At 37.2% G+C, this 24050-nt stretch overlaps 1 protein-coding gene across 5 annotated transcripts; it reads right to left on the bottom strand.

Annotated features, from left to right (window-relative positions):
• Positions 1–990: 990 nt before the first annotated feature.
• Positions 991–19067, bottom strand: LOC127511059 (NACHT, LRR and PYD domains-containing protein 3-like). 5 transcript variants are annotated; one of them, XM_051891419.1, is made up of 10 exons: positions 18954–19067; positions 14782–14949; positions 13876–14037; positions 11382–13238; positions 11124–11297; positions 8136–8309; positions 4988–5161; positions 2797–2964; positions 2664–2710; positions 991–2328 (listed from the first exon to the last, which is right to left on the bottom strand). In XM_051891419.1, the coding sequence occupies exons 2-10, from the start codon at positions 14928–14930 to the stop codon at positions 1805–1807; spliced, it is 3429 nt and encodes a 1142-aa protein (XP_051747379.1). In that variant the 5' UTR covers positions 14931–14949; positions 18954–19067; the 3' UTR covers positions 991–1804. The 5 variants fall into 5 exon arrangements, with proteins under 5 accessions (XP_051747379.1, XP_051747381.1, XP_051747383.1 ...); XM_051891421.1 differs by having other exon boundaries at positions 14782–14986; positions 18954–19023; XM_051891423.1 differs by lacking the exon at positions 8136–8309.
• Positions 19068–24050: the final 4983 nt, after the last annotated feature.

Raw genomic sequence — 24050 nt, 5'->3', positions numbered from 1 at the left:
TAGTTAGTGAAGCTTTAGATATGACGTGTTGAACACCGAAGATTTCTTTATTTTCTGGTTTTGTTTAGTTTAGAGGGCGGGGAATTAGTTAGTGAATGTTTTGATTTTGTTATTTTAGTTTGTTTAGCACTGCTCATTTTCTTTTTCTCTGTGGCTTATTTCAATTTATTATTATTTTTCTTTTCTTTTGCTTGGTTGTACATAATTGTAAATAAGGATTTTGGTTTATGTGTTTTCATTTGTGTAAGTTCTTTCCTTTGTAAATAAAAGTGAACCACTTATAGTTATGCCAGTTGCCCTTGTGTCATTCTCCCACAGTACTCCCCAGAGACCAAAATTATAAGAGTGTGCTTCAATTTCATTATGTACGTTTTCCTCATACCCCTACGCCAACAGGGGACATAACACCACCCCTGCTGTAGAAGGACAGAATGCCAGCTGACACATCCACATAAACTCCAACTCTCCTACAAAAGTGAAGGAACACATATGTCAATTGAATTAAGATTGTGCCAGACAGTAAATCTGTCATTAACCCTGTGGGGTCTGAGGATTTTTGGGGCCCTGGAGAAGTTTTGACATGCCCAGACATTGGTGCTTTTTTCAGTTGTTTATAAAAAATATTAATGGCAAAAGTGTCATTACACTATATTCCGCATGAACTACACTACCATAATATGTGAGAAACATGTAAAACAATAAAAAAAATGAAGTCACTGAAATAAGGCCACAAGACAAATACTAAATATTTATTCACAAGACTTCTGGGTATTGGAGGTTGTAGACTAGAGATTTTCACATTCCAAATGATGTGAAAATCATCCTGCCTACTCAATCACATAAAACAATATACTGATTTAAATTTTGTAATACACTTTTTGTTTTGGAAGACAGTATGCATGGAGGCGTGAATAATCCTGAATAATGCTGTAATTCACATCCGAAGACATGAAAAATACAACAACAAAACAGTACAATGACAAAACTTGCTTATATTAAACAGAGAAATTTTATTAACAAAAGGAATAAGACAGCTTAATTAACAAAGCAAATAACCATGGCATACACCATGCTATAGGCCTAATATAAAATAACAAATAACTTACACAAAGTTTTAATAAAAAACTGAAAAACAGCAAACACTGTGGAACCAAATATAATCTCGCTTATATTAAACAGAACATTTGAAGAGTTAATTTGCAAAAACAGATAACTCCATTTTTATAAATTCTCACAAATCATGTTTTTTTTTATTGTGCATTCCAAATAATATCAATCAAACTGCAGTTGGGTTGTTTTGAATAATAACTCCAAAAAATACATGTAACTTACAAGATTAAGGTTCATTGAAAGTGTTTTTTTTCCATATTAAAAGTTTGTTTTTTGGCAAAAGCAGATAACTCCACATTTCATGTTTCAGAGTTTGACCAAACCAAGTAATTGCTTTGTAACAGCACTTAAAACACACTCAAACACACTAACAGATTGGCACACACATACACACACTCACACAATCGCAAAAGGACAACCAAGGGTTCAACATGTAAGACGTGTATGGTGTAAAAGGACTTGACAATGGACAATACCGGCTTTTCTGACAAAATGTATTTAGGGTTCAGAACGTTCTATATTTGGAGAATAACACACAGCAGTCAGTTAAATTTTTTCTTTTTTAAAGTGGCGTTTATCGTTGTTGCAAATGAACTCTTCATTTATTAACAAAACGAATAAGACAGCTTGGAGGCATGACATACACCATGCTGATCTGTGCTGCGACTCTTACACTGTGCTGTTCTCTTTTTACTTACTGACACAGAGACAAAGAATCAAAAACTGTAAATCCAGCATAGAGAGACTCAGTGAATGTGTTGTTGAATGTGTGTAAATGAGTGAGTGTGTTTGTGTCAGCGACACTGTAGAAGGACAGAATGCCAGCTGACAAATCCACATACACTCCAACTCTTCTACAGGAGTGTGAAGGAACACATATGTCAATTGAAATAAGATTGTGCCAGACAGTAAATCTGTTATTAAAGCATATTAGACTCCAGGAGTTTTTATTGTATCCAAATTCACAGGAACAACTTCCTCCTTTCCTTCTGATTCCTTTATATGTCACTGATATAATAGCATTTCCACTCCATTCAGCCTCCCAGTAACAGCGTTCAGACAGACTCTCTCTGGAAAGAACCTGAGGACACCCATCAAATCTCTCTGGATGATCAGGATACGATTGATACTCTTCCACATTTGTCGCCTTTCTGTTCTTCTCAGATAAAACGAGGCGAGTGTGTGCTGTGTTTGGATCCAGTGTGAGATCACAAGCATCTGAACACAAAAAGAGACATTTAACAATCACAAAGCGTGTGTGTGTGTGTGTGTTCTTGGATTATGAGAACACAAATGTGTATAATGACATGGGTATTATGTAATATAAACATGGTTTATGATAACACTTCCTGTGTCCTTCCTGTAAACCAAATGACTTAAACAAGTGTATTTTGGTATTCAAAAAATGCATAAAGTTTTCTGTGATGGGTAGGTTTATGGGTATGGTAAGTGTAGTGGGATAGAATATACAGTTTGTACAGTATAAAAATCATTACGTCTGTGGAGAGTCCCCGTAAACCATGTAACAAGTGTGTGTGTGTGCGTAGACATACATTTGTGTAGTCCTGTTGTAATCCTCAACTCTCCTCCATGATCCACACTGTAAAACACAAAGCATAAAACACACATTCTACAGACTTGATACAATCAGTAAACACACAAGCATATACAGTAGTGTCAACATACTTAAGTTTGTCCAGTGTGCAGCTTGAATGGTTCAGTCTATCAGACAGCAGCTTGACTCCTGAATCTCCTAGGTGATTGTAGCTCAGATCCAGTTCTATCAAGTGTGAGGATTTTAGAGCCAAAGACAGATAACAACAGCCCTCCTCTGTCACCATGCAGCCAGACAACCTACAGACATACACAACAAGAGTCCAATTTGACAAAGAAAGATCATTATTTATCACCCCATGATCTGGGGTGCATTTCCCAAAGTGTCATCAGTCAACTATGGTCGAAAGTTCTATTGAACTCTATTGGTAACAACAGAACTCGCTACCACTTGGCAACGATGTAAAAGTAGGTGTTGTTGTCTGGCTCCAGAGGCAATTGTATGCACCTTGGATTCAAACTAATTATTTTTACAGCTTGATTATAGAAATGCCTTTTTATTGATAACAAGAATGTTTTAAATTATGGAACTTGCAGGATGTATTAATGATACAAAGACCTCTTATATGTCAAAAGATCAGGAAAAATTCAATTTCTCATCATGACCCCTTTAATGTCGAGCCTGATCTCCATTTGCAACTTTTTTTTATTCAGCCTGACTTAATGCTGCACTTAATAAATTCTAAACATTTCCTACCTTCACAAACTGGACTGCGAGTTGGTAAAGTTTGGGAACTACTGATCTAGATACATTTGAAAATGCATATTTTTCCTCTATATTTTGGTCCTCCTTCTACAATAGAATGAAACTGTAAAAATACTGTGAGAACTTATTGAAAATACTGGTAACACTTTATTTTAGGGTCTATTAACTAGTTGCTTATTAGCATGCATATTGCTAGAATATTGGCTATTTATTAGTTCTTATTAAGCACATATTAATGCCTTATTCTACATTCTTAATCCTATCAAATTCCTAAACTTAACTACCTTATTAACTATTAATAATTAGTCAATTAGGAGTTTATTGAGAAAAAAGTCGTAATTAATAGTTTATATGTGTTCCCTATTCTAAAGTGTTACCAAAATACTCTCCAAGGGCGATATATTTGAAAATGCTGTTTTCTTGATGTAGTGTGGTCTGCAAAACTGGAGGTATTCAATAACAATGGCACATAGTAATTTGATGTATATTGTTCATATATATAGGTCAGTGCTTCTCAAACCCTTAGGTGAGATTCTAATCTGAATGGATTGTGTTCATGTTCAGTTAAAAGGGCACTGTTAACAGCATCACTCCAGCACTTAAAGTTATTAGAAATTATTCAACCCTCATTGCAAATCAGTTTTATTGGCTATAGACTTTCAGCTGTTTGTAATAAACAAATCAGACAAAAGTAATTGAAATGGCTCAACAAATGTTTCAAGTGATTTCCCCAAATTCAACAGAAAATGCAACTTTTAATGACTTCTGCAGTCTCAAAATTATTCAACCCCTTTATGGTAAGCATCTTTGGTACTTAGTAGAACACCCTTTGCTATGTGTAAATAGCCTGTCTTGTTGGCAAAGGCTATTTACACTAACTCCACCCACGTCTGGTTGGGCCACACAAGATTAAAAAAGACACGCGCCACTTAACGTCTGCAGTGGCGTAGGCCATAGGGAATGTGGTGCCTGAAAGTAACTTTTTATGCATTCAACTCAAGTTCGAATCTGCCTTTTGCTGAACTTCCTCTTCTCCCTTTTCCCATCACATCAGATCGGAAAGCCATTTATTTTCAATAAAATAAAGAAAATATTTGAAAAGTGGAAATAAAGTGCCTAACAACTGTTTAATAATAAAGTGTTTATCGGTTAGGGGTAGGGGTAGGTGTAGGGAGGGCTTTATTGTCCCAATGAAGCGGTATCCATTTAATAATTTTAATATAGTCATTTACACTTTGTTATTACTGAATCCTGTTAATGTACAACAATACTATCAGCCACTATTTAAAAGTAAATAGTATCCAACAACTATTTGCACTTATTGCAAAGAACTGCTACTTTTATACAATGTAAATAGAAAATATTGATTTTTTCACTTAATGTAAATAGCATATCGCTAAGAAAATGCTGCTATTGTCAGTGTAAATAGAATGTCACTATTTTCCATTGCCTTCATTAAAAGACTGGAGCAAATGCAGCAACTAGGTTCTGCCAAGACATTAAAGAGCAGGACAAAACTGACATGTTTACTTTGATGAGAGTAATTCTATTAAATACCTCAGTATGTTCAGTTGACAGTGTGAACTCTCCAGTCCAGCAGACAGCCGCTTCACTCCTAAATCCTGCAGGTCATTGTTACTAAGGTCCAGCTCTCTCAGATGGGAGTTTGATGATTGTAGAGCTGAAGACAAACTGTCACAGCACTGACCAGTGATATTACAGGTGACCAATCTAAGCAGAACAATAAAGAAGTAAGAAACTCCTGTCACAACAATCATTAAATGACATATTCTGGCTGGCATTTGCAGTGATCACTTCTACCTTGAAGGGGACCTATTTTGCAAAACTCACTTTTAACATGGTGTTTGAAAATAAATGTGTAATATACAGTATCTCACAGAAGTGAGTACACCCCTCACATTTTTGTAAATATTTTATTATGTCTTTTCATGCGACAACACTGAAGAAATTACATTTTGCTACAATGTAAAGTAGTGAGTGTACAGCTTGTATAACAGTGTAAATTTGCTGTCCCCTCAAAATAACTCAACACACAGCCATTAATGTCTACACCACTGGCCACAAAAGTGAGTACACCCATAAGTGAAAATGTCCAAATTGGGCCCAATTAGCCATTTTCTCTCCATGGTGTCATGAGACTCGTTAGTGTTACAAGGTCTCAGGTGTGAATGGGGAGCAGGTGTGTTAAATTTGGTGTTATCGCTCTCACTCTCTCATACTGGTCACTGGAAGTTCAACATGGCACCTCATGGCAAAGAACTCTCTGAGGATCTGAAAAAAAAATTGTTGCTCTACATAAAGATGGCGATGGCTATAAGAAGATTGCCAAGAGCCTGAAACTGAGCTACAACATGGTGACCAAGACCATACAGCGGTTTAACAGGACATGTTCCACTCAGAACAGGCCTCGCCATGGTCGACCAAAGAAGTTGAGTGCACGTGCTCAGCATCATATCCAGAGGTTGTGCTGCCAGCATTGCTGCAGAGGTTGAAGGGGTGGGGGGTCAGCCTGTCAGTGCTCAGACCATATGCCGCACACTGCATCAAATTGGTCTGCATGGCTGTCGTCCCAGAAGGAAGCCTCTTCTAAAGATGATGTACAAGAAAGCCCGCAAACAGTTTGCTGAAGACAAGCAAACTAAGGACATGGATTACTGGAACCATGTCCTGTGGCTTGATGAGACCAAGATAAATTTATTTGGTTTAGATGGTGTCAAGCGTGTGTGGCGGCAACCAGGTGAGGAGTACAAAGACAAGTGTGTCTTGCCTACAGTCAAGCATGGTGGTGGGAGTGTCATGGTCTGGGGCTGCATGAGTGCTGCCGGCACTGGCGAGCTACAGTTCATTGCGGGAACCATGAATGAGCAGAGCATGATCCCCTCCCTTCGGAGACTGGGCCGCAGGGCAGTATTCCAACATGATAACGACACACAAACACACCAAACACAACTCCAAGACGACCACTGCCTTGCTAAAGAAGCTGAGGGTAAAGGTGATGGACTGGCCAAGCATGTCTCCAGACCTAAACCCTGTTGGAGGATTGCAAGGTCTATAAAATCCACCAGCTCCGTGATGTTGTCATGGAGGAGTGGAAGAGGACGCCAGTGGCAACCTGTGAAGCTCTGGTGAACTCCATGCCCAAAAGGGTTAAGACAGTACTGGAAAATAATGGTGGCCACACAAAATATTGACACTTTGGGCCCAATTTGGACATTTTCACTTAGGGGTGTACTCACTTTTGTGGCCAGCAGTTTAGACGTTAATGGTTGTGTGTTGAGTAATTTTGAAGGGGACAGCAAATTTACACTGTTATACAAGCTGTACACTCACTACTTTACATTGTAGCAAAGTGTCATTTCGTCAGTGTTGTCAAATGAAAAGATATAATAAAACATTTACAAAAATGTGAGAGGTGTACTCATTTCTGTGAGATACTGTATATAATAATGGTAAAAATCCACACACTCCTTTTTGCAGTGTCTCCAAACAAGCTGTCCCAGTTTTCTGCCTACTGTGATGTAGAGCAAGCCCTGCCCATGACTGGTAATGATCTCTGCCCTATTAGCATAGACCCTATACTATTAGCATAGTATCTAGCAGAATCATTTTAAACAGGGTCCCTGATCATTTCAGCCTGATCTTCATTTCAGTTTGTAAATATACAGTTCACTGCTGATTGTTTTGTAATTAACTGTCACAATGCAAAGCAGCTTTGCAACTTTTTTTGAAGAATGAACTTTTGAAAACTATTTGTCTCAACCTTAACACATTTCATTTTATTTAAAAACTGAATGTATGTAATGAGTGTTTCAATTATGAACAACAGCACTACAGTGAACTAGTTTCCAGATGAGGGGATGAGATGGAAAATCTGCCCAGAAGTGACCATCTCTGAAACCTGTGTAACATCATGTCAGATCATAATGGGTTAAGACTTTTTTTTTTTAATGTTAAATAATGTTGCAAATGCCAGTAAACTGACTACCGCAAACCGCGTGAATTTTGTGTCTGAGACTCCTAACAAATGCATTTGTAATAAGACAAGCTATAAAAATGACTCTGTCCATGCCTTTTCAATGTTAACTTTTCACTGCTTGTCTTAAGTAAATCCTGACTTCTTTTTTAAGGGCAAAAGAGTGTCTGCTCTGGTGCAAACTGTTAGTAAATCTGACCCATGACCTTTTAAGAGTATTTTCCCTTCCAATTGCCTTACATAGGAATCATTTATTTAGTTTGGAATGCAGTGTATGTTCAATGTGCAAAAATCACTGAAGAATATGTGGCCACACATGTACATGGCACATGTAAACAAGCACAGAAGACGTGGGGAAACAGGAAGTGCAGACAAAAGAGTGAACTCACTTGACTCACCTCAACTGTTCAGCAAATATGTCTAACATTTTGTGTATTGCTTGTAGTGCGTTTATTACTATGCATTTGTATGTTGAAAATTACTTGCCTACATACAACTAATTTATTTTTACTTTTTATTTTAAAGTGTTTTTATAATTAAAATTATATAAAGTAATTTTTATTTGATATTTAAATTATATAAACTGCTTAAAACCATGCTACAACCAAGGGTGTCACAATTTTTTTTTTTTTTTAACTGCACTTGGAGTCTTTGCTCACAAGCTATTTTTTGTTTAAATCTCTTATTTAGAACTAAATGTGATAGGCAAACCTCAGTATGTTCAGCTGACAATGTGAACTCTTCAGTCCAACAGACAGCTGCTTCACTCCTGAATCCTGCAGGCTATTGTTACTGAGGTCCAGCTCTTTGAGATGGGAGTTTGATGACTGTAAAGCTGAAGACAGACTTTCACAGCACTCACCAGTCAATCTACAACCTGTCAATCTGAAGAAAAACAAAACACGTGAGTATACCCAATAATTGCCTATTACAAAATTTGATACTAATTCTGTATTTACAAATATCACCTTTGGATTAGATATTATAATATACTTTGTTGTATAAATGTTTTGTTAAGATAAAGTTATAGATGGATATGTACAGTAATTATAAGATATAATTGTTAACCATCACATTAAGAGGAAACCAATTAAACCAATTAAATACACTTTAGGATGGGGTGTCAAACTCGTCTCCTAGAGGGCCACTAGCTCCTAGCTCCAACACACCAGCCTGGAAGTTTCTAGAACTTCTAAAAACCTTGGTTAGCTGGATCAGGTGTGTTTGATTAGGGTTGGAGCTAAACTCTGCAGGACAGTGGCCCTCCAGGAATTAGTGATGGGAAGTATGGTTCTTTTTCACAAATTTGTTCTTTCAGACAGTTCGTTTCAATGAATTGGTTACATCCTCATGCAATTACATCATTCACAATGACATAATGATGCCCAAGGAAATTTAATATGTGGAGGTGACTTAACATGCATTTAATTCCTAAGTTAGACTGTTCTAGAAGTAATATGTAGGTAAAGCCAAAAAGTAATAAAGTGAATGATTTGTTAAAAGGGATAAGAATCACTGATGTATTCCCAACGTCTGCTCGGAAATGTAGAGGCGTTGAGTTCCTCGCTCCTTCAAAGAGGGCTCTAGAGCAGTTGAGTCAGTTGTTCCCTGCCAGTTCGCCGCTTCAGGGCGCTGCACTAGCTGCTTAAGTTACACCAGAGGCCAGTCTCGAAAAACTGGTTCCATTAGTACATTTTTTGACAGAGTGGACACTACTGCCAAACATATCTTGTTGGGTCCTGCAGACAGTCGAAAAAGGCTTTACCATTCAGTTCAGGTCTCGCCCACCCCAATCCCCAAGCAGGCTCTGCTTATGGAGCAGGAAGTAAAGGCCCTAAAGGGAATCCAGGTTCTACAGCCAGTACTTTATTGTTCCAAAAAAGAATCTGTGTTGAAGCTCAAATTCAAAATGCTTACTCTAAAGCAAATCGTGTCACAAATCTGGTCCGAGGACTGGTTTGTCACAATAGATCTCAAGGACACATACTTCCATGTATCCGTCCTTCCTCAACACAGGAAGTTCCTGAGGTTCGCTTTTGCCCTAGCTTTATCACCTCGCACTTTCACAAAGTGTGTGGATGCAGCTCTGGCTCCTCTGCAACTCCAGGGCATCCGCATACTAAATTGTATCAACAATTGGTTGATTCTAGCTCAATCGGAGAATCTAGCGGTTCAACATCGAGATGTCGTTTTCGCACACATGAGAAAGATGGGGTTGAGAATGAATGCCAAGAAGAGTTTGCTTTCTCCTGCTTAGAGGACCACTTTTCTAGGTGTGGTATTGGATTTGACGACGATGCTAAAGCTAGGCCAATCACTCACTGTCAAACAGTTTCAGAGACTGTTAGGTCTGATGGCAGCTGTGTCTAATGTGATACCTTTTGGTCTGCTGTACATGAGACCTTTGCAGTGGTGGCTCAAAACCAAGGGGCTTTCCCGAGGAGAAACCCACTCCACATGATCAAGGTCATGTGGCGATGCCTTCGTTCCTTACCCAAAGACCTGTGCTTGGGGCTCCTGGTCGTCATGTCGTGCTAACGATGGATGCATCCCTGACCAGCAGGGGGCGATTATAACTGGTTGCTCGACTCAAGTTTTGTGGCAGGACTGTCCTCTTTCGTGGCACATAAATTGCCTGGAAATGCTGTCTCCTTATACAACCTGGCTCACGAGATCCTCATGTAAGCCCAAGGGAAGCTGCTCTCTCTGAGTGCAGTGTACATCCAAGGGTACCTGAATCAGAGAGCAGACATCCTATCAAGGCAGGGGCCGAGGCCCGGGGAATGGAGACTTTACCCTGATGTGGTGGAGAAGTAGATCTTTTCGCATCTCTAGAGACGACTTATTGTCCACTGTGGTTCTCCCTCACCTCCTCTTGGGCTGGACACCATGGTACAGAAGTGGCCGAGCTTGTATCTGTACGCTTTTCCCCCGATTGTTCTGCTCCAGGGAGTTCTGGAGAGAGTTCACCTTGACGTGGTCTGTCTTCTGCTAATAGCCCCATTCTGGTCGGCCCGAGTTTGGTTTTCGGACCTCGTTTCTCTCCTTGATGGCTCTCCTATGTAGATTTCGTCCAGGAGGGAACTTCTCTCTCAGTCAAAGGGGTCAATACTTAATTATATTTAATCTATATTTAATTTATAATTTATGCAGTGAAAACTGTGAAGTGTTTGATAACTTATTCAATTTCTGTATATATTCTACCTGTTAGACCTACCTAAAAATCTTAAAGCACTGTTTACAAGGTTACATGGGTCAAAAACAACGAAAACAATAACTTTTTTTCCATTTTCATAAAGTAAAAATCTGAACTGGTCTGACTGGGCCAATAGAAATAACTGAAGGTAACAGGTGATTGTGGCATTTGTTATAATGGTTTTATGTGAAAATTGTTTTAAAGTTATTTTAAGTTTTAAGTTTAAAGTTGTTATATCATTTAGTATGTTTAGTCTAATAAATGTTAAAAAAAGAGATAGCTTTCAATTACACTGTAAAGCTGAATGCCTTTAAGTAATAAAAATCAGTTTCATAGAGACATCAGTAGCAATATTGGAATTAGTGATACTGGCCTTCTTTCATAAAAAAGATGCCATTAAACAAATATTTAAAATACAATACTATGACATTAACTGGTTTATTTAAACAAACTATTCATTAACATATTTCAACGTACTGATTGAATCAGTGTAAAACTCAAACCTCAGTATGTTCAGTTGACAGTCTGAACTCTTCAGTCCAACAGAGAGTAGCTTCACTCCTGAATCCTGCAGGTTATTGTTATTCAAGTTCAGCTCTATCAGACGGGAGTTTGATGATTGCAGAGCTGAAGACAAACTTTCACAGTGCTGATCAGATAGATTACATCCAACAAGTCTGTAGCAAAGAATAACAATGGAGTGAGAAGGCTAATGTTATCTGTATTCTGTGATTGACAAAAAAATATATGTAAATACTCACAGAGCTCTTCTGCAGTTAACCACAGCTGGTATTAGTCTCCTTCTACCCACATTTGATGTGTTGTATTTCATGAGATCAAATTCATCCAGTACTTCCTCTGACATCTGAAGAATGTAGGTTATTGCTGAGCAGTGACCAGGGGAGAGTTTATTCTCTGAATGTTCACCCGATTTCACAAACTCCTCAATCTCTCTGTACAGAGTCTGATCATTTACTTCAAGAAGACAGAAGAACAGACTGATGGATCTGTCAGCTAATAGACCATAACTTTCCTTAATTTTGTCTTTAATGTACTGTGTGGTTTCTCTGATGGTCTCTGAGCTTTTTTCTGTATGTGTCAATAGATCCTCTAAGAGTCTCTGATTAGACTCCAGTGAGATGCCCAACAGGAACCGCAGAAAAAGATCCAGGTAACCATTAGTACTCTGAAGAGTTTTAGTAACTGCTGATTTTAGAAGCTCACACAAAGACTTTGGCTTAGATGTGTAGCTCTCAGTTCTGTTATCCAGAAAAAACTGCAATGATTCCATTTTCTTCATCAGATGGGAGTAAAATACACATAAAGCTGCAAGAAACTCCTGAAAGCTCCGATGTATGAAGCAGTAGACTTTCCTGTGATGAATCACAGATTCCTCCCTAAAGATCTCAGTGCAAATCCCAGAATACACTGAGGCATCAGTGATGTCTATGCCACACTCGCTTAGATCCTCCTCATAAAACATAACATTGCCCTTCATCAACTGTTTGAAAGCCAGTTCAGCAAGTTTCAAAATCACTTCTCTGTTGGACTGCAAGCGTTTCTTTGGATCTCTCTCTTCATACTTCTGATTCCTTGTGTTTATCTGAATGAGTAGGAAGTGGATGTACATTTCAGTCAGAGTTTGAGGGATTTCTACACTGCCATCTTGTTTCAGGAGGTTTTGAAGCACATTGGCTGAGATCCAGCAGAAGACGGGTATGTGGCACATGATGTGGAGGCTTCTTGATCTTCGAATGTGTGAGATGATTCTGCTGGCTTGTTTTTCCTCACTAATTTTTTTCCTGAAATATTCTTCCTTCTGAGGGTCACTGAATCCTTGAATTTCTGTCACACGGTTGATATATTTAGAGGGGATCTGATTGGCTGCTGCTGGTCTGGAGGTGATCCAGATGTGAGCAGAGGGAAGCAGCTCTCCTCTGATGAGGTTTGACATCAACACACCCACTGATGAAGACTCATTTACATCAGAAACTTTCTCACTGTCTGAAAACATCAGTGTAATTCTGCTTTCATCCAGACCATCAAAGATGAACACAACTTTGCACTCCTCATAAATCTTTGAGTCCAGATTTTGAAGTTCAGGATTGAAGTCAACCAGAAGCCTGTGAAGACTGTACTGATCTTCTTTAATCAAGTTTATCTCCCGAAATGCAAGCACAAACATGAAATCTACATCCTGATTGGCTTTTCCCTCAGCCCAGTCCAGAATGAACTTTTGCACAGAGACGGTTTTTCCAATTCCAGCAATGCCTTTAGTAAGAACAACCTTTATTTTGTCTTTCTGCTCACATCCTGGTTCAGCCAAAGGTTTAAAGATGTCATTGCAGCTGATTGGAATGTCTTGTGAGTGTTGTGTTCTGGGAGTTTTCTCCATATGCAAAACCTCATGTTCTTCATTCACCTTTTCACTTTCTCCCTCTATGATGTACAGCTGTGTGTAGATCCTGTTCAGAAGAGTTTGATTCTCTTGTAGTTTGATTCCCTCAAATAAGCTCTCGTTCTTGTTCTTCATGCTGGTTTTGTGTTGGTCTTTGGTTTTCTGTAGTTCATCATCTTTTGGTAGGTGAGAATCCTGCAGTTCTCCAGTCAGATCATCTCTATCCACACAGCAGAGGGAAAAAAACACATAGAATGAATGAGGGCACTAGCTGCAAGATTTTCTAGTAAAGCCATGTGTGTCATTCTCAGAACCAACTGAGACACAACCCTGCTGAAAAATCAAGCATGAATTCCATGTTGGTCCAGGCTGTTTAGAGCTGGCATAGTTCTGGTCTAGCTGGTGGATGACTGTAATCACATAAAGTCGACATTTATGTGATTAAAGTCGAATGGACGTTGACTATTGCTGATTATGTCATTAATGAACAAATAAGCCTGAACCTTGAGCTGAGAAGAACACGGACCGCCTTATGCTCAGCTATGGCGTATGACACAGCGCTGCCCACAAGGCTATTGCTACATAACAGTTTAATTTCATCATTTTGGGTCATTATATTTCTCACAGATTTCTGCTCGCTCTAAATCAGATACAGATAAATTAGCACAGTAAAGTTTACATTTATATAATGCATTAGTAAGAGACCAATTGTGTGTGAATTAATTCTACCTGGCAGTGTCTCTCTACTAATTGTAAAGCTGTGGGTTTTAGTTACTAAGAAATATATGCTATAACTTTTCAGATATATATACATACAGATAATTTTCTCTTGTCCCCAGTACTGGTTATTGTCTCACCTTGGGTTGAAGATCACTTCTCCATCACTGAAGGTGACAGGGATTCTCATGGATTCATCACTCTTCATAGACACACAGCTGGGCTCTGAAGATGTTGCTCTCTCTGTCTGAACTCCCTCCTCTCTCACCTCATAGAGGCTCATTTTAACAAGCGGTGCTCTCCTACAATTTAATCATGATTTTCAGCCCTTTAGAAACACTGACAACATAAATGATACATAGGAGGAAAAAGAAATAGACAATTCTAATAAACAATATTCTATAATGCAGGTTTGCCGAATCACAGTCAACAAGAATTTTTTTTTTTTTTCTTTTCTAGAAGAGGAAGTGGGAAGAAGCAGGTTATTTTTCATTTAAAGAGACACATATGCCCAAAAAGTAGCATTTTAGGGCATGGAATAATAATTGATCTGTGGTGTATTTTGAGCTGGGGATACCTGAGACTTATATTACATCTTGTAAAAAGTGGCATAGTAGGTCTTCTTTAAAGGGTTAGTTCACCCAAAAATGAAAATTATTCCATAATTTACTCACTCTCAAGCCATCCTAGGTGTATATGACTTCCTTTGTTCAGCCAAACACAAAAAAATATCCATCCATCCATCATAAAAGTAATCTTTTCTAAAAGTTTCTACGATGCATTGCGATGCAGACGAGGACGATTCGATATCGGTTCAGTAATAGACCATAACGGATTATAACGTACTGATGCTTTTCTGACGTCATTTGTCGTGTACAAAAAAAAAAAATTAGATGAAAGGATTCAAATCACTGTCACTCTTCATAGACACAGCTGGATACTGGACATGATGGATTCGGATACTAATAAAATGATAATTCTGATGATCTCTCTGTTGTTTAATGAATAGTTCTGTTTCTTGTCTCCAATACTGGTTATTGTCTCACCTGGGGTTGAAGATCACTTCTCCATCACTGAAAGTGACAGGGATTCTCATGGATTCATCACTCTTCATAGACACACAGCTGGGCTCTGGAGATGTTGCTCTCTGGTTCTGAACAGGATCTCCCTCCTCTCTCTCCTCAGAGAGACTCATTTTAACAAGCGGTGCTCTCCTATAATTTAATCATGATTTTCAGCCTGTTAGAAACACTGAGAACATAAATGATATATAAGAGAAAAAAATAAACAATTCTAATAAACAATATCATTCTATAATGCAAGGTTGCCGAATCTCACACAAGAAAACAAAACTAAGAAAAAAAAAAAACAATCATGAAATCTGTTCATAGGATTTTCATATTTCTTTGCACTTTGTCATTTTGTTGACAGCTAACTATGTAGTAGTCATTTTGCAAAGAAAATTAAGTGTGTTTGTGCTAGGGAAATGTTCTATTTGACATGTGATTTTTCAGTGTCATATGCCACTATGGCTGTTACCAGTAAAATAAAATTAACAAAAGTCATCTTTGCACTGCAGAGGTGGGACAGAAGCTGTCTCTTCAAGTGGTATTAGGTATATATACACAGACTGCTTAATGCAGATCATAATTCTTTTACACAGCCATTACAATTGCATAGAAATCATTATGAGATTGTTTTAAATATACAATTTTGAATATAGAAATATGAAATGATGGAATCAATGAAATATGTTTAAATATGAAACTAAAACAGCCAGTAGGTGGCAAAGATGGCTTTTGTTGATTTTATTTTACTGGTAACAGCCATAGTGTCTTATTAATATAATAACTGAATTTTTCGATTAAAATAAAGGACTTGATCATACGATGATGCATATTTAATATGGTTTGAATAAAATGCCCCTGGAAAGCAATTTATAGGGGGAAATACGACCTCTTAATAGAAAAGTTTGTGTCTTTGCTGTCAACATTGTTTTTGGAAGTTACATTAAAAATGCAGTTGGCTCAGAAATCTGAGGGGGCACGACAGGTGCTGTTTGAATGGGCATGATGCTTCTGTGTACAGATCTACAATGCATTGTGAGATGCACGTCTCACTGTCTGCATTTACATGAGCACTTTTTGTTTGATTTAATCCCGAATAATTCCAATTGATGACTTGTGATTAATCAGTAGGTTATCTAAGAGCAGCATCTATGAAATATGCATTTTATTTTAAGCATTTGAATTGTCAAGTTATGCATGCAAAATTAGGAAACGCGAATATAAACTGTATTTGAAGCCACATTTTGAAAGCATTGATCAATATGCTTGCATAGACTTCAGCGAAATGTGCACTGAATTCTCTCTGCGTTCTGAGCTGGTGTGCAAGTCTCATTGACAATAAATGCAAGCTCTTATCAGCCCCATCCAGCGCATTTACAGTGGATAATTTACACGCTTCTGTGTCAAAGTATCTGTTATCAGATTTGTTGAAGGCAGTTGCTTCTGTTCACGTGTGCCAAGACAATTAAGAAATCCCGACCGGCGATGTTTTTCGGAATAAAGATGGTATATACATACAGTTAGGGTGATATTAAATGACTTGAACAGTGATATAAGATTTTGGATAAATTGCCCATCTCTAAGTCATTCATTCCCTGTGCGACTTCTTGCAAGTCCAAACCTCTTGCGTTTTGTTTAGTCACACCACAAGGTGTCACTGTGGCCTCAAAGCTTTAGCACTGCCACTCTGAGCTCGAATGTTTTTGCAGGTTTGGATAATTAAGAATGAATGGGGGAAAGTCATAGATATGATCGATTATGATAGGATATGATTGGTTTGTGTGTGTTCTTGAACTAATGAATGAAGACAATAATGATGCCATTAAAGTAAAGTAAACAACTCAGCCATTTAGATATCTCCTCTTTATGTCACATCAAAATCAAACTTGAAACGGCCTGAAAACATGGTGACTATGGGGGTTTTTTACTGAGAAATCAACTTGGTGAAATTAAAGGTACATCTTTGTGTCTGTGACCAGTGTGTACAAGCTTGATAACTGCTGAAAATAAGCTGACTATTAAGGCCAAAAGCAACTGTAAAGACCTAAAATACAGAACACTTCTGTGTTGTATGTCAGAACTCCTCAACTCTAGTACTTAAGTACCAGTGTCTTACTGAGTTTAACAACTTTTTATTTTCAAAGTTTGTGAAAACATAAAGTTGTTTTACCTGTTAATTGTCTGTCCCACTTTTTGAGCATAGATATGAAAATTACTTTTCACTCTAAAATTGTTAAAAATCTAAAAGAGTTTTAAGACTTAAGTTTGGTATCTTTTTAAAAGGAACACTTCACAGATTATTGTAGAAGTAAAAAAAAAAAGTTGTAAAAGTAAAGTTTAAAAAAAGTTATAGAAGTTTGTAAAAATGTAAAATATATATATGTTTTATATTTTATATAAAATATATATTTTACAAAACATGTTCAACACTAAAACTTCAAGAAAATCAAAGCTAAGTGTCTGAACAAGTTCTGTGTCAAATTTTAGGTTGGCATCTCAAAAAAAGAACTTTCAGTAAGATACCAAACTTTTTCACTAGATGACATTCAGATTTCACCGGTGACCATATAAAGATTCTTCAATTTCCATATATGGTTTGAGTGATCTGAACCATATTTTTCCATACTTTTCAAAATATTTATGAAGTAGACATCCTATTATGAAGATGTTTGTGCAGTAATGTTAATATTTGATTTAAATTCAATCCCAAAACCACAAAAAACATACGGAAAGAATCAGAGCATGTTATAGTTTGGCACCAACAAATCGCTATTTCTCTATTGCTCTGTCATTTCTTTTGAAAATCAGTCACCAAATATGAAAACTAGAGTCTGAAAGCTTTCAAATGTTATATAGTTTGTCAAGATTAATTTAGGTTTAGACTAAGATATTATTGTTATAAATGTAATGGCAAATGTCCCATTGGTGGGGGGAGGGGCAGTCTTAAAAATAGTGGTTAAAAACTCATAAATTCAGATATTTATTCTTTGTAACGTGTGAAAAGTATTGATATTAAAAGTTAATTATTTGTACATGATTGTATGTTTTTTTTCTCAGCGTGATTTTTGGGGAATTGTATTGAATCCAATTAGGGTAAATTTGACCCGGACCACACAGGCAGTCGCCAGAAATCGAACAGTGCATGAGGGTTAAAGAGAAAAGCTGAACATTAGTTCACAAATAATATATATTGTTTAAATTGTTACTGCCTTTAGATATTATTTTCGAATAAATGTAAAAATGTGCAAAAACCCTGACTTGCAATTTATACTGGGTTTTAATAAACAAAACATTACATAGTACAAAAAGAGTCATTTGGTTTCTTTTTTTTTTTTTATGTAATATTTAACCAGGAAAATTAAGTGTAAAAATGACATAAATTTACTATATATATATAAAGATAAAAGATATAGATCTACTTTTTAAATGTGAGACAGGCTGTACACACCTGCACGCATAGGCCTGCCTATAACAACACATTTAAAAAAAAAAAACTTCAGTACACGCTAATTCAGATTAACAAATTTTGAGTTTCAGAATTGGTTTAGATCATGTTCAGTGGGTCAACTGTCAACTCAGGGTTAGATCCAAAGTTTATGACCTGAAAGTGTGACAACATAGCTGGCTAGCCACTGAAAGCCACTTTTTTTTTTTTTAATATTGTGCAATTCATTTCTGGTGTGCCAAAAAGAACCCAGAAGTGCCATCGTTGAGCATTTGTTTGTAAACAGTAACCTTATCTATTGTACTATGCATTACTAAGCAGGGCAGATGATGCTGTATTAATAACACAAAAAACAATTCAAGATTCGGATTTGAAGCTAGAGAAAACAGTATCTATGTACGTTTCCTTGGAAGGCCCAGCCCAACCCGTGGCTACGACACTGAGGTAAATAAAAATATAACAAATGTTGACCTCGATGTGAATGTTAATAAAACCTCATTAAAACCTAGATTTATTCATATTTTGCAGAAATGTATATAATACATTATATGATAAACATTATTTGTTACTTTTGCCTCACGCCTCGAGTATACCCTGTAATAAACTCTCAATTGAGTTTCATCATAAATATAAATACCACACACACGTCAAGATATTTTTTATGAAAACTTCATGGAAGTTATGAGAAGGACATTACTGGACTTACCAATAAATATGATAGAACTTGTAGTCTTTGGTTTAGCGATCTGAAATGGCGTCTTACCAAATGCGAACTTCTGGTTTCGTTTTCTATTACTGTGACTGAAGATTCAAATAACAAGTATTATCGCGAGTGTGATTGGTCAATCCTGACAGCAGAGGGCTGTGATTGGCCAATAGCAGGTGCCACTCATGCTTCTCATGTCACCTTCTTTTTTGGAGTTAAACATACGAACTTGTCCAAGCGTCCTTACACACGTTTACATAAACGCCAGTCAGACACTGGGCTCAAGTTTTATTGTGTGTAGAGTTATGAAAGTCATGAAAAATTCTATTTGGCTGGATTAGAATCTGGAACTGCTTATATTCAAAAAGAAAACTTTACCACTGAGTAATAAATATGGTTCTTGCTTATCTACAAATGTGCTTGAGTCTGTCAAAAATGTTTACTGAGATAAAGTTCCCTTGACATTTGTCAGACATTTAGCTTCGAAAAACTTTAAGAAATCATGAATGATTTAGCATAACGGCATAAAACAGGTTTTGTCTAAATTGTTTTAAAATGTATAAGAGAACATAATGCATTCTATGTTTTAATCTACCTATGTGTGTCACAACCCATATATTTTATAATGCAATGATGCAGGATAGGAGTCATCTACTTGGTTACACATCCAAATAATACACAACTATCTAAACTATCTGCTAAAAATGTTAGATATTGAAAAGAATAATAGCAACAATAACAGCATTATTAAGGACAGTAATATATGCATTTTGCTTAAGAAAAAAAACAAACAAACATAAAATTATACATGACATTTAATTCAAAATGTATGTTCTGTTACTAAATCCTGAAGCAACTGCTTTGGTCTTATAATCATAAGTAATGCAGGAGAAATGCTACTGATATTCAAACTTTAAAATAATAATAATAATTTAAAGTGCCCCTATGCCATTTTTAAGGTTCTTAATATTGTTTTGGGAGTCTCCTACAACAGGTTTACATGCATGCAAGGTCAAAAAACACTTTAGTTTTCTCAAAATATACATTTAATTTCACCTCAGTTCACCAAAGATTGGTAGATTCGTTAGAAGCAGTTCAATAAATCAGTCTTTCTAAACCCCTTCTTTCCATGAGCTTACACTGCTCTGATTGGTCAGATGGCCCAATCCTTTGTGCTTGGTCTACTGTGTGCACCCATTACTATAATTGAATGACAGCTATCAATTCGCAAGACATTGTAAACAAAAGTCATCATTACTCCAAGTAATAAGACAGACAAGCTGCATTAATCGACACATTTTTAGACAATATTGGACCCACATCTGAATAGCAGAACTACAGAAATGCGAGTTAGCTGGTTAGCAGGAGACAAACTGGTGTACGTTACACAACATAACATACAAAACTACGAATTTTGAACGATCGCTAGAAAATATAAACATCAATTATTAATCATACTTACAGGTTGAGAGTCAGAGGAGCAAGCTGGTCCAAATAAACTGGGCATTGATCCATATTTTAAGAACAAGCCTGTTGAAAAAAACAGCATATGCTGGTTAAGGTAGGTTTTGAAGCTGGTATGCTGGTTTGAGCTGGTTTATGCAGGTCCTGTGCTGACCCTAAGCTGGTTCCATGCTGGTCCTGAGCTGGTCCTATGCTGGTCCATAAAAGATTTGTGAGCTGGTTGGCTACCTCTTGCTGCAAGTTCAAGGCGTTGACGCTTGCTTACGGATCTACCACAGGCTCAGCACCCTCCTACTTCCACTCACTCTTACGAGTCTACATCCCTACTAGAAGCCTATGCTTACTGAAGGAGCGAAGGCTCATGTTACCATCACAGAGAGGCACAAAATCACTCTCCAGAACATTCTTGTTCACTGCTCCATGTTGGTGGAACGATCTTCCTCCCTTCATCCGGAATGCAGAATCCCTGGCAATATTCAAAAGACAGCTGAAAACTCATCTCTTTCGTGAGCACTTAACCTCATCTAAAAAAAAAAAAAAAACTAAAAAAAAAAACCCCCTATCCTTTCATTACCTATCCTTTCACTTCCTTTAAGCCCTCTCTATTGTAGCTTATGATACTCTGAGCAATGTCTGAAACTTGTATTGTGAGCACTTCTTGTGTCTATTTGCCTCTTAATTATGACTTGCTTGTTGTATTCCTCACTTGTAAGTCGCTTTGGATAAAAGCGTCTGCCAAATGAATAAATGTAAATGTAATGTAAATGTAGAGTTTGCGGTGCCAGTGGATGCAACTTTTTTTTGATTATGCGTTAAGACGTTAGTTTCACAGGTTTTCCATAATTTCATGTACAGACGTTATAGCATGTATGCGTAATTACGTGTCAGTTGGACATCAGTGTGTGGACGTCAAATTGACATAAAAAAATTGACGTCAATTTGATGGGGGTTTTTTTCGACATCAATTGGACATCAGTGTGTGGACGTCAAATTGACGTCAATTTGATGTTTTTTTTTTACATCAATTGGACATCAGTGTGTGGACGTCAATTTGACGTTTTTTTTTTTTTTCGACATCAATTGGACATAAGTGTGTGGACGTCAAATTGATGTAAAAAAATTGACGTCAATTTGATGGGTTTTTTTCTACATCAATTGGACATCGGTGTGTGCACGTCAAATTGACATCAAAAAATTGACGTCAATTTGATGTTTTTTTCAACGTCAATTGGACATCAGTGAATGGATATCAACAATGTCCAACAGCGTTTTTGAAAATCTACTTACCCCACCTTTAAAGCAACTTGTACACCTTAACAGTTTTGTATTATTAGAATGGCAGTGGCTAAATGCATTGCATATTGTACTTGGCAGATGTGTATTTCCGTGCATGTTTTTTATTGTGGCAACTTGCTTGTTGACTTTATCCTGCTGGTGTGGCTTACTTGTAAGAAATCGTGAGGATTACTGATCTAGGTGGTTATCCATGCTTGTTTCGAGAGCTTTAATTATTTTGTGGATTGCTACAGTATGTTAGTATGAGTATGGTGGCTGAAAATCTTGTAATTAATGCTGTAGTTTATAATGTCTTAAAATGAGTGATACAAGTTGTTCCATCTTCATACAGGTGCTGCACAGCAGTCAAATCCAGAATCGTCTGAGGCTGACATCATCAAATACATAAAGAACTATCTCCGATCAGCTCCCGACAGATATGGGGGTATGGGACGCCAGAAGGGTCAGACAGCCATTGATCTTTGTTCTCAATAAGAATAGGGGCATTTTTGTTTTTATTTACATTTGTATTATTGATTTGAAGTTTGCTGAATAAAAGTTCTGTCATGACAACTCTGAGTGTTTGGCATGGTAACGGGTATGACAATGTTGATATGTTTGGTCTTGGCGGAATACATCTGCTACGCTGCTGCTGCTTTTATTGCTGCTGCGGCTGTTGATAATTGCTGCTGCTTCTGCAGAGCAAGTACAGGATTTGCTACATACACAACACACTGCTGTAAGCAAGTAAGACATGCTGCTGCTGTACAATATAGCGTACATGAATTACCCGTAGTAGATCTATACAGGTGGAGCTGGGGAAGGTGGAGGGTTTCTGAAAGCGTGCTGCACTGCAAAGGCAAATGCTATTTGTATATTTGAAGATTTGTGTATTTGCTACTAATACAGCAGGAACCAATCATCTGTGTCCTATAGATAATGATGTGATTACGAGCAGTTGGGTTGAGGACCTATTAGCTTGCCCATTTAGTTTCATGACAGAACCTTGTATTTTTCTTTCATTGCATTGCGTCGTTATTTTGGTGGTCGAAAGAAAATCAGTTTGATTTGCATTTTTGACCCGTTTTTTGACGTCAATTTGATCATCAATTGGACATCAGTGTGTGCATGTCAAATGGACGTCAATTTTTTGACATCAATTTGACTTTTTTTTTCAACATCTGGACATCACTGTGTGGACATCAAATGGATATCAAGTTTTTGACGTCAATTTGACGTTTTTTTTTTTTTTTTCAACATCAATTGGATATCAGTGTGTGGACGTCAAATTGATGCCAATTTGACTGTTTTTTTTTTACATCAATTAGTGCTGTAGTCCGGACTCAAGACTTTTTTCTGTTGTCTCTGACTCGTTGGTATTTGCACTCGGAATTGTCTCGGACTTGTTCATTGGTCTCGCTAAAAGTTCTAGTTGGTCTCGACCAAGTCCAGCAGGTCAGTCTCACTTCTTTCCAATTCCGAGCCGATCCGTTGTTACCAGCGGCGCCACACAGGCAATAACGTCAGCTGCGCATTCTTGCTCTCTTCTCTCCAACGGTGAAGTGACACACACCATGAGTCTCATTCGCTCCGGTTCCCGCAGGTTTCGTGCTCACACCAAAAGCACGTACACCACTGATCTATATTAGTGGAGTGAACAAGCCACGCTCAGTCTCAAACAGAGACAGAAGTCAAACAGAGTCACATGTACCAAAATGAGTGACTTACTGCACTTAAAAGGTCAAATACATACAAAATTATATCAAAATGCCCGTCTTGGTGATTATTCAGATAAACACAGTCAGTTTTGGATCGTTAAATAGCTAAGAAAGAGAACGCATATTGTGTAACAGTATTGGGTCTGTTCATAAACTCTTAAAGGGACAGCAGTCCAATATTCCTGCTGCTGTCTGTCATGTTATTTAAAGAACAAAAGACAAAGAAAATCACTTTCTGCTCTTGACTGAATACGTTTTATAACTTTAATGGTACGAATAAATCTGTATTTAATATTTACAATAAATGTGTTACACTGGATGTGTTATTTTACATTTGATTACTTTAATTTCTGTAGTATTTCTTACCTGAATAAAAACCTACTTAACCTGAAAAACTTAGTTTCATAGCTCTCTATTCTATTGAATTTATTTGTGCTGTTGCTAATGTTTCTTGGCCTTAAGAAGTTTGGTGTTTATAGATGACAAGTTAACCTGGAAGGCAACTGAAGATTAAAGGATTAGTTCACTTTAAAATGAAAATTACTCCAAGCTTTACTCACCCTCAAGCCATCCTAGGTGTATATGACTTTCTTCTTTCTGATGAACACAATCGAAGTTATATCAATAAATATCTAATAAG

The sequence above is a fragment of the Ctenopharyngodon idella genome, chromosome 4 (assembly GCF_019924925.1).
Source record: "Ctenopharyngodon idella isolate HZGC_01 chromosome 4, HZGC01, whole genome shotgun sequence".
NCBI classification, from domain to species: Eukaryota; Metazoa; Chordata; class Actinopteri; order Cypriniformes; family Xenocyprididae; genus Ctenopharyngodon; species Ctenopharyngodon idella.
Note: the sequence above shows the minus strand (reverse complement) of the source record. Positions and strands in the feature narration are given on the sequence as shown.

Excerpts from the sequence above, each read along its gene's own strand:
- LOC127511059 (XM_051891419.1), bottom strand. The coding sequence starts at position 14,930 with ATGAGTCTCTCTGAGGAGAGAGAGGAGGGAGATCCTGTTCAGAACCAG. Across the intron at positions 11,298-11,381 it reads GTTAACTGCAGAAGAGCTCT|ACTTGTTGGATGTAATCTAT; the intron begins GTGAGTATTTAC and ends TCTTTGCTACAG. Across the intron at positions 2,329-2,663 it reads TACAACAGGACTACACAAAT|ATGCTTGTGATCTCACACTG; the intron begins GTATGTCTACGC and ends TTTTGTGTTCAG.